Below are 18,751 nucleotides of genomic sequence, written 5' to 3' on the forward strand. Positions count from 1 at the left end.
CCGGTATAAGCAATGTTCCCTGTATATCCAGTGTTCCCTGTATACCCAGTGTTTCCTGTATATCAAGTATTCCCTGTATATCAAGTGACCCCTGTATATCAAGTGTTCCCTGTATTTTAAGTGTTCCCTATATATCGAGAGTTCCCGGTATATCCAGTGTTTCCTGTATATCAAATGTTCTCTGTATATCCAATGTTCCCTGTATATCAAGTGTTTCCTGTATATCCAGTGTTCCCTGTACATCTAGAGTTTCCTGTATATCAAATGTTCCCTGTATATCCAGTGTTTCCTGGATATCAAATGTTCCCCTTAATATTAATTATATTATTTGACAATTTGTCCATATAGGGATTTCTCTTCAAGCTGGAAAACTCAACGTATCGAAAACGTTTCAAGACTGGACCTGCAGCAGTGGATGTTTGCCTTCACAGCATTGTCGTTTACCACTCTGCACAAATGTTGCATTCCCCAAAACCTTCAGTGGATCAGGAAAGGTGAGGGTTGTTGCGCAAAATCACCTCCAATAAATTTCTTATGAGCTTAGTTAGTTACACGCACCATTAACATATCGAAACATATGCTTTAGGGCAACGAATATTCAGAACTCACCGAGAGACTTTGTTAATATATCATACTATGTACACAATATTTATATGATAAAGCACCCTTGGACACAAAAGTTATGTTTGGAAAAATAAAGCTACTACTTATAGTTTATTTCTGTTTGACGTCCTTCAGGTTCGAGTTCACGTGTCATTGAGCCATGGTGAAGAGTTTTCACGTGTTCACTCTCCTTCTGCTGTTTGGGTTCAATCCATCAGTACACGTGGATTTGAGGTGTGTGCACGTGAATCAGGCATTGGATCAAATGGAACTGGAATCATCAACTGGCTGGCTTTCCAAGATCAACCACAAATGACACATGGCAGTGTTACTTTTAATGGAATATGGACAACAGAAAGCAAATGCGAGAAAGTTACGTTTTCACAGGTTAGAAAACAATATCATTAGAATGGAGAAAACTGCTTTTTGTTAAAAGAATAAATTGCAGTTTCTTCCGTCTGTTTTAATAGCTAAATCAGGGATCGCGCAGGAAGAATTTGAGTGAGGGGGCTTAATTATAAAGTCGAATTGGAACGCGGAAGCGTGAGCCAACTAGGATGTGGGGGGAGGGGGGTCTGGGAGCATGCTCCCCCGGGAAAATTTGGATTACAATTTCTTTTTGATACCGGAAAATGTATTAGAAATTAAAAAATCAAACGTTTAGCGCTTAAATGTTTTTGGTAAAAGTACCGCTTAAAATGACAAAACGTTGCGATAAAGAGACGTTGCTCCACAAAACTTTCGAAAAAAACTGTACTCAATGACCCTTAAAACCTAACATCAAGACACGAACCTTTCTTACCATGTTGAAGTACCGGCAACTAAGATGTGACCAGAACGAATGAATACGTAAAAGACAATTTGACTTTCATTGTTAAAAAAGGAATTACCTTCAGCATGAACTCGGAAACAAACCGTACTTTCTCATAAACTTAACCCATTTGTTTGGATCGAAACTGAGAAGTCCACTCGACCTTAAAAAAGCCAATTTTAAATAAAGGGCATGATCATGTAGTAGACTAACTTTTTTCGATAATAGCTGAAAACCTTGCATTGTTTATTTTAATGTATTTAAGTTGAAGGCGAGTCTATTTTGGTAATAGTAACTGCTGTTACGTTCGTTCTTTACAAACTGATGGGGGGTTGGGGGCTAAAGCCCCCCTAGCCCCTCCTTCTCCGCGGTCCCTGTGACCCCGGGTATACAATTGTAAAGGGACTGTTAATGCTTTTATTCGATTTTTACTGTTTCTTTTTTCTGTTATTGCTGTCCGACGTGCTAAAAATAAATAATGCACGGGTAATTTCGCAGGCCCAAATTTTCTTCCTTCACTGATAATGATTCAACCACCTCAGTTGAAATCTTTGACTCTCATTATTATTAATTCTCATATAATTCTGTTGAATTCATACAGAGCTTTGGTGGAAAGCCTTCTGTGTTTGTCTCAGCTAAGTACACTCGTAGTACAAAGCCTAATGACGCCATGTATATCTGGCTGGAGAATGTGAAGCCCAGATCCTTCGAAGTTTGCATCCGCGAGTTTCTACAGTTCGACGGGAAACACCAGGATGCAATTGTGGTGAGTAAAATTATTTGGACATTTTTGAGAGTTACATAGATTTAACTTGAAATAAATGTTAGAATGTGAGCTACCTTAAAATGGAAGTTAACTTTCCACGTCACCATAAAATGACTCTTTTTGCTGCAGCTTAAAATGCTATACGATGCCTTTTAGCAAATGTTTTGGGTGGAACAGTGGATCTTTTAGAACGAATCTTAGTTTCAATTTTACAATTTGCTAGAATTCATTTATACCAGCTAGTTTATCGCCAGGGCTCAGTTGTGCCTCGTTCTTCATAAATGTTTCTCATTTGGAATGAGCTAAAAAAAGATTATTGAATATTTTTTTATTTTTTTATTTTTTCTTTATTTCCCAATAGGATTGGTTTGCTTTCCATGGCAACGGCTCTGATTTGAATTTAACGCTGTCCGGAGAATCGTTCTTCCCTAACACAGGAAATCCAACTGCTGAAGACAACTATGGCTTTTGTCAAGTGAGTGTATTTGATAAGCAGGTGTCAATCACTTCATTGTTTGAATTTTTTGCATTATAACTGAGCTTTTGCCAATTGTAATATCCAACAATCATAAGCGTGATGATCCCAAGACTGTCGTGTGATATTTGTTTGTAAAATCTTACCATAGAGGAAAATATTGCGACTTGAGTGTACTATATACCGTTTCGTTGCACTGGAATGACGCTTTTTTGTCTATTTCTGTTCACAGGAAGTGCAGTTCAACACAACATTCTATACATCGCCAGTTGTCGTTGTGTCTGTCAATCACTATTACGATCGGAAAGTTAAAAACCACATTTTACCAGAACACAACATTATCACGGCCTGGGTTGAGGTAGGACATAGCTTTTTATTGCATGTATTTATGGCAGTTTGGCCCTCATTGCTGTTTTAAACACATATGCGTTAACACCCAAGAGACACTTTTGAACCTGTTAGGATTAATGCATTACATCTGAAAGCCAAATAAAAACAATGATAAAAACTCACAATACTTCAGTTAACATGTTATTTCCATTTTAGGAAGTTGGACTCACATCCATGCGGATGTGCGTGAAAGACCTGAGTGGAACGGGAGCCCAACACGATCCTTTGTCTGTTAGTTTTATTGTAATTGGAGGTTAGTTATTATGCTGTTTTTAAAAACTCATTAATAATTCATAAAGAAAATACAAAAGAAATTAATGTTTAATGAGTGTCTTTATATCTGATAAAGACACGGCTAAACTTTATGTCTAATTTTCTGGGCCAAAATAACCCCAAATCTAAATATTAGTGCAAGAATGATTTTATCTACATCAGAAGATTTTTAAGCCGTTCAATAAATTCGCAGTTCGCGTTTTATCAAGTCTAAAACACTCGGCTGCGCCTCGTGTTTTTAACTTGATGAAACACTGCTGCTCATTTATTAAACATTACATAATCTAAAACTTGGCTAAAACTAAGGCATACCTATTAATCAAGTGATCAGGTTGTAAAACGGTTGCAGCGATCTACAAATTAACAATGAATTATTTATAATGATGTTCAGTTGTGCACCTATCCTCCAGTTCTAAAAATAGATCGTTCAAACTTGATCACTCCAGTATATTATCTGTTTAAGTTAAATTATAAAATGGAATTGTAATGCAGCTAGTCTTGAAAGCGGTATAAGTACAACTTCTTTTTTTAACTCTTTTGTTTAACAGATCTCGATCGATCCATTTCGTGAAGTGCATTGTCCATCTTCTGGGGCAAATATAAGACTTACTCTTATACTCCTTTGTTTTACAGATCTCAATCCATGTCTGGTCGTACATTGTCCTTCATTTGGCGTTTGTAAAACTTACAGCGCCCATGAAGCTCGCTGTGTGTGTTATGAAGACTGTCCTTCCTATCAGGACCCAGTGTGCACCGCGAATGGTACAACATACGGCAACAAATGCTGGCACGAGTTGAACTACTGTAGAGGACTTGAGAATAATCTTGTGTACCACCCAGGAAGCTGCGAGGGTAAGTCAGGGTGTCTGTTGAATGGTAAAAAGTAACATTTTGCTCAACCTCATGAATGGCAAAAGCTAAATGGCTTATGGATGCAAACGGGTAAACTGTGGTTTTTGCTGTTTAAATCGACTGGGAGTACTTTTGTTATCTCGTGGGGAGGATGTCAGCCCACTGCCTGTTGCCCTCTGCACTTTTAACAATTCGAGAATACCCGTTTATTTTTCTAAGCGAAGGGAGGAATTATGAGAGTATCGCGTATCCTTGCTCAAAAACTCAATGCAGGTTTTGTCATCTGTAACTTATTCATCGCTTGTTCACTGATTTACACAATGTTCCATTTGAAGATGATTTGAAAAAGATATGGTTTAGAAAATGTCAACTTTCTCTTTTAAAATACTTTTAACATGTTTGCAACTCGAGTTTTGACAACCAAAGCAAATGATTAAAATGAGTCATTTTTAATTTCTTAAACAGGTTTTCCAATTGAGCGTGGTCGTGTGGAACTTCTTCGTGTTCCAAAGTGGTCTGATTCAAGCTGCAAGACGGTCGCTTTCCCGCCATACCGGTTTTATCCAGACAAGGAAGTTCATGTACAGATAACAGTCAATCACATGAATCTGAACGATACTGAAACTGTCCACGACGCCATAACTTCCTGGACTGAAAATATCAATACAAAGAATTTCACAGTTTGCGCAATGCAATCTGGGAGAAAGAGAAAGAACTTCAATCCATTTGCGACTGTTGGTTGGCTGGCGTATCAGGGAGCACCGCCCGAAGGAATGACGGGAAACATCAAGATCAAGAAATGGTGGTCTGGAACAAATTGCGCAGATGTGACTTTTCCCAAGGTTGGATTGTTTTTTTTATTCTCTTTTTCTAAGATGTTTATGTAAAATTTCAACATATACATTTAATTTCAATTTTTGAAGTGACTGTGCATTGTTTAAAAGTTATGGTTGACGAACAGCATAAACCATTAAAATTTAAAGTTACGCAACGCTAGGCAAGTTTTCAAAAATACATTTAATTTTTTATTTCATCTATCTTATTGTTTCTTAATGCAGGACAAGTTTAAGGAGGAGCCTGTAGTACTCGTGACATCAGAACATCTAAGGACCGGAAAGGAGTATGATGCCGCGCTGATCTGGACAGAGGATGTAACCAAGGACTCATTTAAAGTCTGTCTCCGAGAATTGCAAAACTTTGATGGAAAGCATGAAGATATTAGTGTGGTACGTACTTTTAAAAAATATCACGACCAATAGTTTAGTAAAGTTATATGTGAAGAGAAAAGTTAACCATTTAACCACCTACAACCCGTTACAAAATTGCAAAAATGCAATAACCGACTTTTATTTTGACCTCTCTCTTTCGCTAGTTGTTGTTCAACTCTTTCTTGTAAATGGTTGTAGCGCTTCAACTTCATAATGTTGCAATGCATGACCTGATTGTTCTAAAGCCGACTATACCTAATCTAGGATTTAAGAACAAATCGAGGTTTTAATTCATCTCATATTAAAGTGTTTAAGTTTGAGATCAATCAACGTTAACTTTAAAACTGAAGAAAAGCAAAAATATAAACAGAAAATCTCCCTGAAACTTTGCGCTAATCTAATCGTTGCTAATCTAACGGTATTGAATAAAAACACGACGCTTTTAGTGGGTTGACAAACTTAATCTGAAAACTGATTGCATGTCAATAACTCCAGGCATCACGTTTAGATCAACTTGAGTTGCCAGCACGATAATTATATATATGATCAAAGGAAATATAGAAACTTTTACAATGGACTTCTGTTTCTGTTTTTTTGCAGAACTGGTTGGCGTTTTCTAAACTACATAAGCCACTCTTCACGGAACATGGCTCTGTTAAGTTTCCAAACACCAACCCACCAACAGATGAAAATAACAACGCTTACTGCGAGGTAAGTTTACAGAAAAGTGCATGAAAAGAATCAACAAGCTGAGTGGAGGGTAGAGAAAGAAAGAAACTTTATCATTGTACTTGTTTACTTTTGGTTAACTTGGACTAAGTATTATTATTGGGAAACAAAATATAAACTTCTCAGAAATGATTCCCTTTATAGCATGCTTAAGTGCACTGAACGTATTAGGGCGCGCATTTGCAGGAACTTACTCAGCCTCTTTACAGATAAATAAAATGTGCTTAGATAAAAGTCACTAAAATAACAATGTATTGAGATTTAATTATTTGTTTATGTTACAGTTTGTGCGGTTTATACGAAGTTATAACACAACCCCATCAGTTCTTGTATCAGCCAATCACAGCACAACAGCAAGTGGAAACTCGGCACCAGTCCATAACGGTATCACAGCATGGATTGAGGTAAAGCTTTGTTTCATTGTAGATGTACACTGACAATTATGGATAATGCGGTCGATAAAGAAACTTTAAGAAAGTCATTCAAATCCAAAAGTAATATTTTGAAATATTTTTTAATCTCGTCGATAAACTATCAGTATCCCAGCTCCCCCTGCGGACATCGACAGTAGCAGTTTAGTAGTAACAGTAGTAGCAGCAGCAAATTATGACAGTGGTGTTGGTGTGGTTCTGGTAGTGTTAGTGAATGAATGAATGAAATGAAAAACTTTATTAGAGTGTCAAACCCACATAGCTAGGGACGATTCCCTTATTAATTTGCGAACACATGACTGAAAAATACAAAAAATGAAAATTAATAATATTAAAAACTGTGTAAATTACCAATAGTGATATGAAAATCTAATACTAATCTAATAATTCAAAAAATAGTTGGTCTAAAAGTGTAAAAATCGAATTATAATCGCTAAAAATGATATGATACTGAATAAAAATTTAAGATGAGTAGAAGGAACAGCCCTTGCAGCCATCGTCAACTATTGAGTGATTTTGGTTTTGGTGTTGTAAGTTGTAGCAGTCACTTATTGTTTACTTTATGCATTTGCAGAACATGAACACCTCTGGATTCAGAGCCTGTGTCAAAGAATTGTACGAGACAAGATATGATCCTGTGTCAGTTAGCTATGTGGTCCTTACAGGTTAGTGAATACTGAGGGCCACACAGGGGAGGGGAGGGGGGTCCCTGTTCCCTTGTTCGCAGGAAAATCACTTCTTTGTTCCCTTGTTCCCTAAAAGTATTTTGGCGTTTTTTTGCTTTGTTTTGTTTTGTTTCCTTGTTCTCAGTTATTTTACGATGATCTTCCTTTGTTCCATGAAACCCCTGGGGAGCCTCAATACTACTTTATTTACTTTGTACTGGCTAACTAAGAAATAACCCTCTTTTCACCTACAGCAAACAGGTGTTTAATATTTTGCAGATATCTGTGATCCTGGATGGGACTATTTTAATGGCTTCTGCTACCTTACAAGTCAAACATGTGTCAACTGGACGACAGCATTACAAAAATGTCGACAAGAAGACTCCGTCCTTGTTGATGTCAGCAACAATGAAGAGAATGTGTACTTGCAGCATCGACACAATGGTGCAAAGTCTTGGCTGGGGTTGAATGATCGATTTGTGGAAGGCAACTTCACTTGGGCGGATCGAGGAGAAGGAAACTTTACGGCTTGGGCTCAAAATCAGCCAAATAATTTCAGAGGAGAAGATTGTGTTCACGCACTTGGTGTGCAACACAGCTACGAGTGGAATGACGTGCAGTGCAGCGATTGTCATCAGTATACTTGTAAGAAGGGTAAGATGTCAACCAGTGTCTATAAGGCCGAACCAGAAATTATAGACGATAGTCAATGTGTTAAAAGAGGGCTGCAGTAATTATGTCAGATTATTTGACATAAAGATGCTCCATCACGCTGTTTTCTATTGTTAATATTAAGGGCTAAAATAAGCTAAAAGCCGTAGTAGAAACATTTTTAATCAATATAAAAGCAACAAAATATGCCATGCAGAGGTTATAGATCAGAAGAGCATCGAAGACATAGGGAGATAGGGAGAAACCAAATGTCAAGAGTTTCAAAAACAGTATTTGGATCGAGGTGAAAATGTGCATATGCTGCTAGGCCGCTATAAATGTTTTAATTTTTTAATAACATTTTACATTTTACACTTCTTATATTTTAAAGCCTATTATATTCTCATTAATTTATTCATTTATTTATCTATTTATTTATTTATTTATTTATTTATGTAGTAAGGTTTGTTCCTAGAATTAAAGTGTAAATATTTTTGACTTTATGTAGCTAAGGTATATTTTTAAAGAAATAGTGTTCGCAATTAGTTTTTATAAGCTAAATACTATTGACACTTAAATAATTACTACCTACAATTGCCCAATTATTGCACACAAATATTTTAATTAACGTTGTCGGATGAAGCGTGTAAGTCTACGAGACAGTACCGAATGGTGGTCTGGGTGCTCTTAAACTTTGCATATTGAAAATATACAAGTTTGTATTTTGCATGTGATGTATTTGTTTCTCCTCTCTAGCGACCTTTTTCTGCAGCATAACTTTCTCTGTCAATTGCATATGTCTGTGAGTCTTAAAGATTCTTCCGACATGAAAATAACAGTAGAAAATCATGTTTACCATCAGGTTGTAATATATCAGTAGTTGTCATCCTGTGTAGTAGCTATAGCTTTCTTGTACCAATACAACATTTCGGTCTCGCTTGTCGTTTAAGCTGTAGCTTTGATCTACCAACGTTAATTGAAATAGTTGTATCTTAGAATTCACTTGACAGAAGGTTGGAGTGTCCAAGAACAATTTGAAGTTACTATCATCAGTTTTTTAGCTCAATTTTGTTCACCATGAAATATAAACACGCCTCTTCGATGATATTATATTTACTGTTAAGCTTAGTTTAAATTCATCTTGTCTGCTCAACAGACCTAAATGAATGCGAAAGACAGACAAATGAGTGTCATCAGCATGCCAGCTGTGCAAATGAACGTGGCTCATATTCGTGCAAGTGTAACCAAGGTTACATTGGAGATGGCTTTGAATGCTATTATGATACGTGTTGTTTCCTGTTCTGCGATCAGAACAAACGGCGGTGATGTAAGCGGAAATTACGTCATTGATCCAGATGGCGCGGGAGGCCTGGCACCATTTACAGTTTACTGTGACATGAGTGACAAGAGTGGCGTTGGTGTTACAGTGGTCAGCCATGACAGTGAGGTCAGAACGCACGTGCATGGGTTTGGCAGTAAGGGTAGTTACTCACGTGACATTCATTACACAGGTGCGAGTCTCTCCCAGCTGGCAAGTCTCACCAGGGTCTCCTCACACTGTGAACAGTTTATCAAGTACGAGTGTTATAATTCAGTGATGTTGGGGTACGGGGTATTTGCCTGGTGGGTGTCACGTGATTCTACTAAGATGACGTACTGGGGCGGAGCATCACCTGGCAGTGGTAAGTGCGCATGCGGGATGACCAACTCATGTGCAGACCCCAGTTATCCGGTTGTAACTGTGATGCAAATGACAATGTATGGCGTGAAGACAGCGGTCTCCTCACTGACAAGACACATCTTCCAGTTAAACAGCTGAGGTTTGGAGATGCAACCGGTAGCGAGGAAGGTTATCACACACTGGGGAAACTGAAGTGCTATGGCATAGCGTAAACACTGTTATGTTGATGTATGTCTCTAAACAAATTAAACACAACCGACTTTGCTTTATTATAATAATTAGTTCAGTTGTGTGAAAATGTATGGCCAAGCACATTATTTGCAATAATCACTAGGTTAGCTTTCTATGTAGGAATGTACGTATTACAAGAAATGAAAGTTCGGGAAACCAATTCGTAGTAGCAAAACGATAAGAAAAGCAAGTGAGGATAAGAAGTTAAGGGTTAATTTGTTTAAAAACTGTTCACTTTGTCTTCAGATTGTTAAACGTAGGAACTCTGCGCCATCTAGTGACAAATGTGAAGAGTGACAGCTTCGTGAACAACTGTAGTGTAACCAGGCAAAAATGAAGTAATAAAATGAGAGACGCATTGATCAATTTGTTTTATTTTCTTTATTGTGCATCCGTTTACTGTTACAGAATCACTTAACAACATTGAAACAGTTTCGGTGATCGCTTATATGTAATCTTACTTATGACTGAAACTAGTTATAACTTTTGTTAAGACTTGCAGCAGTTTAAACCCAAATTTTAGAGTTTTGTCAAGTGTCATATAGACTTGACATTGAGTGGGGATCACGAGTTTCTAAAACAATGTAATTACACAAAAGTCAAGCGAGTCTGATCCGTGTTTACACAGGGATGGCGAAGTCGGGGGGCTAAGAGGGAGGGGGTGGGGGAGCTTTAGCCCCCACACCCAGAATTTCTGAAAAAAGATAAAATAAATATAAAGACTTATAAAGAGAAGAATTTTTAAGCCCATCAACTTCAAGTCACTGGTCACTGGTTAACCGCCCATTTGGGGGGTTCATTTGTTTTCTTTACGGTTAACATACGTGAAAAAAGTTAATTTCCATTGATTAATTGAACAGAGTTGAAAATCAATGTTTATCATTGTAAACATATAATTTTAAGGCCTTTGGACCATTCTGGGATATTTCGCAGCCCAGACTGGGCCTTTCTCAGTACCGACAAACATATAAGGCAAGACAGAAACATCTTCACAAGAGATTTTAAGACTCTCACTTTCGCGGTCTCTCGTTGCTAGACATTTTTAAAGATAACATTTTGTACGGATAAGGGTTAATATGTTTAAATTTTTACGCCTAGCACCTAAGTTTTTGGCCGGTCTTACGGTAAATAGTTAATCCCATTGAGACCCTCAACTAAAAGCTGACCACTAACCCGCCATCGCTTTGATAATGCTTGCCCTTCCCCTCTCTCGGGATTGTTTTCTCGTGTTTATAAACATTCGAATGAGAATACAAGGCATCATGAACAATAATAATAAAGGACTATGAACATTCCAGCACTGATTCTTAAAATTTCCCTAATCAGTTATTCCCCTCTGGTGGCGTGTGTAAAAATCATTTCCGAGCCCACGAAAACTTTCCTGTTGGTGTCCCGGCCAGGGAAGAAAATGTAAATGTTGCTTTAATTTCATGGTCATTTATGCCAACTTCGGGGGGAAATTTAAGTGGTTCAATCAGAAGAAGGTTGGGATTCGGCAATAATCCCTGGCTGAACTGTTCAATTACAAAAGGATGTTAAAATCTTCCTTTAATTATTAATTTACTTCACGCTGATACAATGATCTTTTACATAACTTTCATTCCCAATAAAATCTTCCCCCTCACCTCCCCTGCACATGTACACCACCTCACCAGCCCAGAGAAATATTCTTGCATGCCTGCTGTGGTAAATAAATCTGACCCCAAGTGCGATAAGTACGTAATATGCTTCCTGTGATACTCAATCACCATACCAAGCACAAACAAGTCAAGATTTTTAATTCACATGGGTTAACGTGGTTGAGGTCAAGGTTCTTGTTACATATTCGTCGGTAAAACTCAGACAAAACAGCTTTCTGTCTGTCTTCCTTGCTCACAGTGTAGAAAAAATTCCTTAATCCAGCTTAATCTTAGTATCAGTTTGGAATCACAAGTTTCTGATAGGAGCCGTAACGACAGTGTAACGATGAAACAAGATAAAGAAGGGAAGCGGACGAACAGAAGACAAACACTGAACAGCTTGTGTTCCGCGTCAGGCTTGCTGTTGTCTGTTTTGTGTTGTATCGCGCTAATTCACGTGGAACTCAGAATACAAGAACATCATCGACTGATATCACACTCAATAACATTCTGTGATAACATGGAGACAGAAATCCTTCGAAAAGTACAACAAAATTACGGCAGATAGCAAGTTAAAGCTGCAGGCCGCCATTGGCAAGGGATCAAAGCTAAGATTCGCCATGTTATCATGTGGCGCGCCTTCTTTGCAGTCTTTGCAGTCTTTGTCTTCTCTTAACCCTCAAGTCATTTATTTTTAGTTACATTTTTTACCAACACGAATGAAAACGAAATAAGGAGGCTGACAGCATGTTACGGATGCCCGGGGTCAAATGGAAGCGCAAGTCTCCTCTACTGCTAAAGCCGCATTATAGCATCCGTTGAATTTCTATGAATAACTGGTTTAAATTTTTTAGATGGACAGGAGACATTCTCAAGACAGAAACGCTCTTCGTCCGATGATTCAAAACAGGAATCAACCCTGACAGCTTCCGAAGTACAAGTATTGATCAAACAAGAACTCCGTCTGCTGCAAAACTAAGTCTGTGCTAAAGATCACACGCTTTGCCGTGCAGGACCAAAAGGTAACACGGGACGACGAGGAAGACCGAGAACCCGAGGGAGACCAGGTCCCCCAGGGAGACCCGGGTCAACCGGACTTCCTGGTAAACACGGGCCAGTAGGAGCTCAAGGAACGAAGGACATAAAGGGGGACGTTGGGATACCGGGGGCCCCTATTCCCGTGGGACCTAGAGGCCCGCCGGGTATGAAAGGCGTCAAAGGTGAACCGGGCCAGTCCTTCTCGGCTCCATCTTTGCTGCAGCGTCCTGCTGGAATGACAGTCAATGAAAGTCATCTTGAAATATACAGTGGATGGCAACCCAAGTCCAAAAGTCACGTGGTCCAAGGTGAATTCATCGCTTAGCTTCCGGTCTGTTGATCACTAAAAAAAATGCAGGTCAACCCACGGTAATTGTTTTGTACGATAAAGTTTCGCCACATGAAATATACATCGGAAGGCATCTACCGAAGATGGGCTATAGGCAGGCTATATATAGATTAATAAAATATAAATGCGAAATAACTTTAATTTCGTTTTTATAATATCCAATGTGCATGATAAAATCTTGTATTTTTGTCACGTTATGCATGGTCAAAGAAATACAGTTCTCTTTTTCTCGACAGTTGCTCCTCAACTTTATTGTCATCCAATCGATTGATGGCTGAAGAGAAACAAAACGTCACCATCGCCTGCACTACTACTGGTCAGCCGCTTCCCAGTGTCACGTGGTCCAAGTCAGTTGGTAGTTTGCCTGAAAACAGAACTGAAGTGATGAGTGGAACCCTGACAATCAAAAGTGTGACAAGAAAGGACGCTGGAATATACATCTGTAACGCAGAGAACATTCTGGGATCAGCTACAAACACTGCTCATGTCATGATATTTTCTCCTCTGCGCTTCAAAGTCCGTCCTCCTCAAAAGGTGACTCCTGTGATGGGTTCAACTGTTCATCTGCCGTGTGTGGCCGAAAGTGACCTGAGGACTACAATCGCTTGGACAAAGGATGGTAAGTCTTTACTTCCTGTAGAATCCAATGTTCTACAGAATGGAACACTGCTTATTGCAAACATCAAAAAATCTCACGAAGGATCTTACACCTGTAGAGCGACTAATGCTCTGTCAACAATAGAAGCCAAAGTCAAAATCAATTCTCCATTTATTATGACTTCCTGTTCTGTGATAAGAAAAAACGTCAGCAGCGTAAGCGGAAATTACGTCATTGATCCAGACGGCGCTGGAGGCCTAGCACCATTTACAGTTTACTGCGACATGAATGACAAGAATGAAGTTGGCGTGACAGTGATAAGTCACGACAGTGAAAGCAGAACGCACGTGCAGGGATATGAAGCTGCGGGTAGTTACTCACGTGACATCCACTACACAGGAGCGAGTCTGTCTCAGCTGGCAAGTCTCACCAGAGTCTCCTCTCACTGCGAACAGTTTATCAAGTACGAGTGTTATGGTTCATCGATTATCGGAAATGCCTGGTGGGTGTCACGTGATTCTACTAAAATGACGTACTGAGGCGGAGCATCACCTGGCAGTGGTAAGTGCGCATGCGGGATGACCAACTCATGTGCAAACCCTAGTCAAGGTTGTAACTGTGATAAGAATGATTATGTATGGCGTGAAGACAGCGGTCTCCTCACTGACAAGAAACATCTTCCGGTTAAACAGCTGCGGTTTAGCAATACAGGCCATAGCGGCGAGCAAGGTTATCACACACTGGGAAAACTGAAATGCTATGGTATAGCGTAAACGTTGACATCTTTATGTATTCTCTCCAAATACTAATTTAAAACCCTTTAACTGAAAATCAAGGGGAGCTTCGTATTTGTAGTGATAACAACAATGATAATGATGACAGTTTGTTTGATCGAGAATATTCTGTTCACAGACCTTCTAATTTCTCTTAAGACCGTCGAAAGTGCGAGCAAGATAAAAAGTGCGTGGGATAAGGCGAACGCAAACGCAAGGTAGTGGGTGTGTGTAGGATAGTGTTGGCTCGTTTGCATGTTCTTTTCAAATAGATTTATTAAAATAAACAAGGGTTTACATGCCATAATGGACATCTTCGTAAACAGCTTCAGCATAAACCAGTCTCCATTGAGCTAGTTTAAACTATAATGGATTCCCGCCTTGCGACGTTCATCCAGTATAATAACGGCCGATTGATTGATTGATTGATTTCGTCACAAGGCTTAAAAAAATAAAATTGCTATATTTAGAGAGGAAGCCACATCAGCGCTTGCTGGTTTTCATGCGGGTCCTCTGTCCAGGTCGAATTGGAATTTGGAATACCGGAGAACCCGGAGAAAAACCCTCGGAGCAAGGCGAGAACCAACAACAAACTCAACCCACATAATTATGGCACCGGGCCGGAATCGAACCCAGGCCACAATGGTGGGAGGCGAGCACTCTCACCACTGCGCCATCCCTGCTCCTAGGAAGAATAAGTAAACATATTCAATACTTATGTAACTAGTTGATCAAAGACCATCCTCGGAGACCCAGGGGCAGTTAGTGGGGCGAGGAAAACGCGAAAATGCGGGTAGAAAATAGCGCGAAAAGGCGAGGGAAAAAATCAGCATATAAAAGTTGTATTGACTGAAAGTGCCCCTATCGTAACACTTGCATGCTGTTTGCGAGTTTTAAAAGTTTGTGTGCGATATGCTAGTTGCACTGCTGTAATGATATTTTCTGGGAAGATCAATGACAGCTTATCGCGAAACTTTTCCAAACAAGAGTAGTTTTTTATGAACAAGCCCGACAGATGTGTCAAGCGGCCGTCTAGCTACGCGTGCAAGGCGTGCAGCAGCGATTCCCACGTTTTTTATAGGTGAGATAATAGAAGATCGATCGCAGCTGGAAGCGAAACTACAACAACAACAACAACAAAAAGTTTTTCTAAACAATCATATTATTTACAATATTTTTCACCTCCCGCAATTAGCCTAGTTATTAGAGGCGGGAGGTAAGAAGAAAAGGAAGAAGAAAAAATAAATCAATAAAGTTACAAAAGGGTAATACCTTATCTATATTAAAGAAAAGATAGTAATAAGAAAGATAACTTTGAATATCATAGTAATAAATTAAAATAATAATGTGTTTTAAGTTACATTAAGCTAAAGATCTAAAGATAAACTATTTCCAAACAAACTTTCAAGACCTTACATTTTGTAAAATTTTTCCGTCGATCGACCGATTAGCTACGCGCGCGTGTAATGCGTGCAGCACCAATTGTAGCACTCAAATGACGGTCATATTTCCCGAAGACAAAATTTTCCCGACACTTCACATCCAAGTTGAGGAGGCACTAGCCGAAACTTTTCCTTCCCGAGCAAATTCTTGGCGAACAAGCAAGACAGATATGGCGAGCGAACTGGAGAACACACCAAAAGGACTGTAGTCAGGCTGGTCGCCGATTGGGCAGAATAATACAAAGGAAATACAAAAGATTTTTCTGCCCAATCAGGAGGCAGTATTCAGAGAGCTTTTTGAACTGGTCTGGTAAGACTCTTTCCCCAGGGGCACTTTCAGTCAATACAAATTTTATATGCTGATTTTTTCCCTCGCAGTTTCGCGCTATTTGCTACCCGCATTTTCGCGTTTCCCTCGCCCCACTAACTGTCCCTGGGTCTCGGAGGATGATCAAAGACTAAAACAAGCGAGTTAGGTATGCTGTATAAGTATTTTCATAATAATTCTCATTACCTTAAAGGTAAAATCAGCGCGCATTCAAGTTAAACAAAATGGACTATTTTTTTTCGAAAACCTCTAACTTCTATGGCTGGCAATAACGCCAATAACAGGTTTAAATTTAGCAATCGGGCTGAATTTTAGAGCTAAAATGGAAAATTGACACACGTATCTTGTTCACTTATAATCTTAAGACGGTTCAGTTTCGATGTTGCAGCACAGGTACTCGAAGTTCGATACATGAGAGCCGTACTGTGCGACGAAATATGAGGATTCCTTTGGGAAAACGGTGTTTCTGAAACCTCTAAATATGGACGAATTAAAAATATGCTTATCTTCTTCATTTGTATGTGTCTTTATTTTTGTGGGGGCTTTGGGATGATTACTGGTTTTAAGTTATAGGGGAGCAGGGATGGCGCAGTGGTGAGAGCGCTCGCCTCCCACCATAATAGAATTCAATAAAGAATATTTCTAGCACGTAACTTTGCTGGAGCTAAAAGATCGCTAGTGTTTTAAAGGAGATTAACAGGTCAGGTTATTTATACTCACTTTAATTTTATTTCCCGGGTTCGATTCCCGCACCCGGCGTCGTATATATGTGGGTTGAGTTTGTTGTTGGTCCTAGTCCTTGCTCCAAGGGTTTTTCTCCGGGTTCCCCGGTTTCCTCCCCTCCCCAAAAATTCAACACTTCTAAATAATTCGATCGGGAATCCGAGGGCCACAGGCTTGTTAGTCGAAAGACTACTACGTGCTACCCTCGTAAAATAAAGACGATTTATTTATTTATTTATTTATTTTTCTAGCTTTTACTGTTTTGCCTTTCATATATATTTTTTAGCATACGCCGTTAGAGTGTACGTTGTGTAAGGCTTCTGTGGATTTTTTAATAGCACTCTATGGATAACGGGACCCAGAACACGATTCAGCCCGCCATACATAATAGAGTAAGTAAACATTGCAACCTGCCCAGCCTTGTGTAAGTGTATGAGCCATTTAGTTGGGTAGGCTTGACCCTCTTTCAGCTCGTGATAATTGTTAAATCTTGCATAACCTTTTACATTAAGTAGTCTTAGGTTCAGCCATATGCATCTTATTGAATTTTCATACTTTTGTTGCATTTTAAGTGATAAAGTAAATCCTTTGCTCATTTCGTGAGAAAAGTTGTTGCTGTTGGAATTAAAATTAAAGTGAGTATAAATAACCTGACCTGTTAATCTCCTTTAAAACACTAGCGATCTTTTAGCTCCAGCAAAGTTACGGGCTAGAAATATTCTTTATTGAATTCTATTATGTGAAATGTTTAAAAAGGCAAAAGATACAATAACACACTGGGCACGGTGCTTGTGTTTTTTACTTAAAAAAAAACGTACTTGTATCAAAGTCATAAGTATTATGAACTATCATTGTCTGTGATAATTCTTACTCATTTCGTAATAAAACTTGACGGAATTACAAACCCTTATAAACCACTTTAAGGTAGCCTTTTGGCTTTCAAGCACTGAAAGATAATCAGACATTTCATTTTAAGCCTAATATGTTTAAAAACAAAAAAGAATCCAGCCGGTCGCGTACCGCCCTCCCCTTTATTTAGTTGGAAAACAAAACAGAATATTCTTGTAATCTTTTGGGATAAAAATTAATCCTCCTGTCTTAAATTTAAAAGTCACCTCTGCAATCTGCGAATTTAAATTTAGCCATTGTCAATTGCATACATTGTCAATTACATCAGTGAGTGAATTGGGGCACACTTGTGCTTACAGGACACCCACGTTTGATTTTAAATACCACAGGTACCTAGTTTTGAAGTCTGAGCATGAGATACAGTGACGGCACAATTTTCGAATGGTTCCTGCTTATTCTTTACTCGGTTCGTGATAAAATTTAAGGTCTTATTTTATACTTGATATCTTCAGGGTGATTTTAACCTGACCTTCAAAAGTCCAGTTGAAAACAATGCTTTCTTGAGGAAACATTATATTTCTGCTTAGCAAGTTTATTGTATTTTTAGTGTTGATATAAGTACTTCCTTCCTTTCGTAAGAAAGAGTGTTGCTGTTGGAATTAAAATTGAATATAAATAACCTGACCTGTAAATCTACTTTAAAACATATGTTTTATCTCCAGCAATGCTACGTGCTTAGTAATGCTCTTTATTGAATTGAGTATGTGAAATGTTTAAAAAGGCAAAAGATGCAATAACACACTGGGCAGGGTGCTTGTGCTCTTGACTTAAAAACCAAAGTCATAAGTATTTTGAAGTACCATTGGCTGTGATAATTCTTACTCATTTCGTAATAAAACTTGACTGAATTACAAACCCTTATAAACCACTTTAAGGTAGCCTTTTGACTTTCAAGCACTGAAAGATAATCAGAAATTTCATTTTAAGCCTAATATGTTAAAAAACAAAATTGAATCCAGCCGGTCGCCTCCCACCCTCGTCCCCTTTATTTAATTGTAAAACAAAACAGAATATTCTTGTAGTCTTTTGGGATAAAAATTAATCCTCCTGTCGTAAATTGAAAAATATCTTCTGCAATTTGCGAATTTAAATTTAGCCATTGTCAATTGCATACATTGTCAATTACATCAGTGAGTGAATTGGGGCATACTTGTGCTTACAGGACACCCACGTTTGATTTTAAATACCACAGGTACCTAGTTTTGA

General features: G+C 38.6%; 2 protein-coding genes and 1 pseudogene across 3 annotated transcripts in view; all 3 read left to right on the forward strand.

Moving 5' to 3' along the window:
- Positions 1-18,751, forward strand: part of LOC144651426 (uncharacterized) — an 81,383-nt gene that overhangs the window by 16,572 nt on the left and 46,060 nt on the right. Inside the window, exons 2-11 of the mRNA XM_078511359.1 lie at positions 349-494; positions 739-990; positions 2,016-2,180; positions 2,542-2,655; positions 2,888-3,013; positions 3,202-3,298; positions 3,952-4,170; positions 4,636-5,012; positions 5,229-5,396; positions 5,979-6,089. Of these exons, the coding sequence (XP_078367485.1) occupies positions 349-494; positions 739-990; positions 2,016-2,180; positions 2,542-2,655; positions 2,888-3,013; positions 3,202-3,298; positions 3,952-4,170; positions 4,636-5,012; positions 5,229-5,396; positions 5,979-6,089 (1,775 nt within the window). The remainder of the gene's footprint in view (positions 1-348; positions 495-738; positions 991-2,015; positions 2,181-2,541; positions 2,656-2,887; positions 3,014-3,201; positions 3,299-3,951; positions 4,171-4,635; positions 5,013-5,228; positions 5,397-5,978; positions 6,090-18,751) is intronic.
- LOC144651538 (contactin-associated protein 1-like) lies at positions 7,739-10,128 on the forward strand (annotated as a pseudogene). The gene is made up of 2 exons (XR_013570330.1): positions 7,739-7,857; positions 9,011-10,128. The product of XR_013570330.1 is annotated as a contactin-associated protein 1-like (transcript).
- Positions 13,223-14,376, forward strand: LOC144651543 (contactin-associated protein 1-like). The gene has a single exon (XM_078511506.1). The coding sequence runs from the start codon at positions 13,262-13,264 to the stop codon at positions 13,907-13,909; it is 648 nt and encodes a 215-aa protein (XP_078367632.1). The 5' UTR covers positions 13,223-13,261; the 3' UTR covers positions 13,910-14,376.

Source organism: Oculina patagonica, chromosome 4 (assembly GCF_052425735.1).
Source record: "Oculina patagonica isolate OP01 chromosome 4, crgOcupat, whole genome shotgun sequence".
NCBI lineage: Eukaryota > Metazoa > Cnidaria > Anthozoa > Scleractinia > Oculinidae > Oculina > Oculina patagonica.

What these genes read in the sequence shown, in the direction of transcription:
- LOC144651543 (XM_078511506.1), top strand. Translation starts at nt 13,262, where the DNA reads ATGATATTTTCTCCTCTGCGCTTCAAAGTCCGTCCTCCTCAAAAGGTG.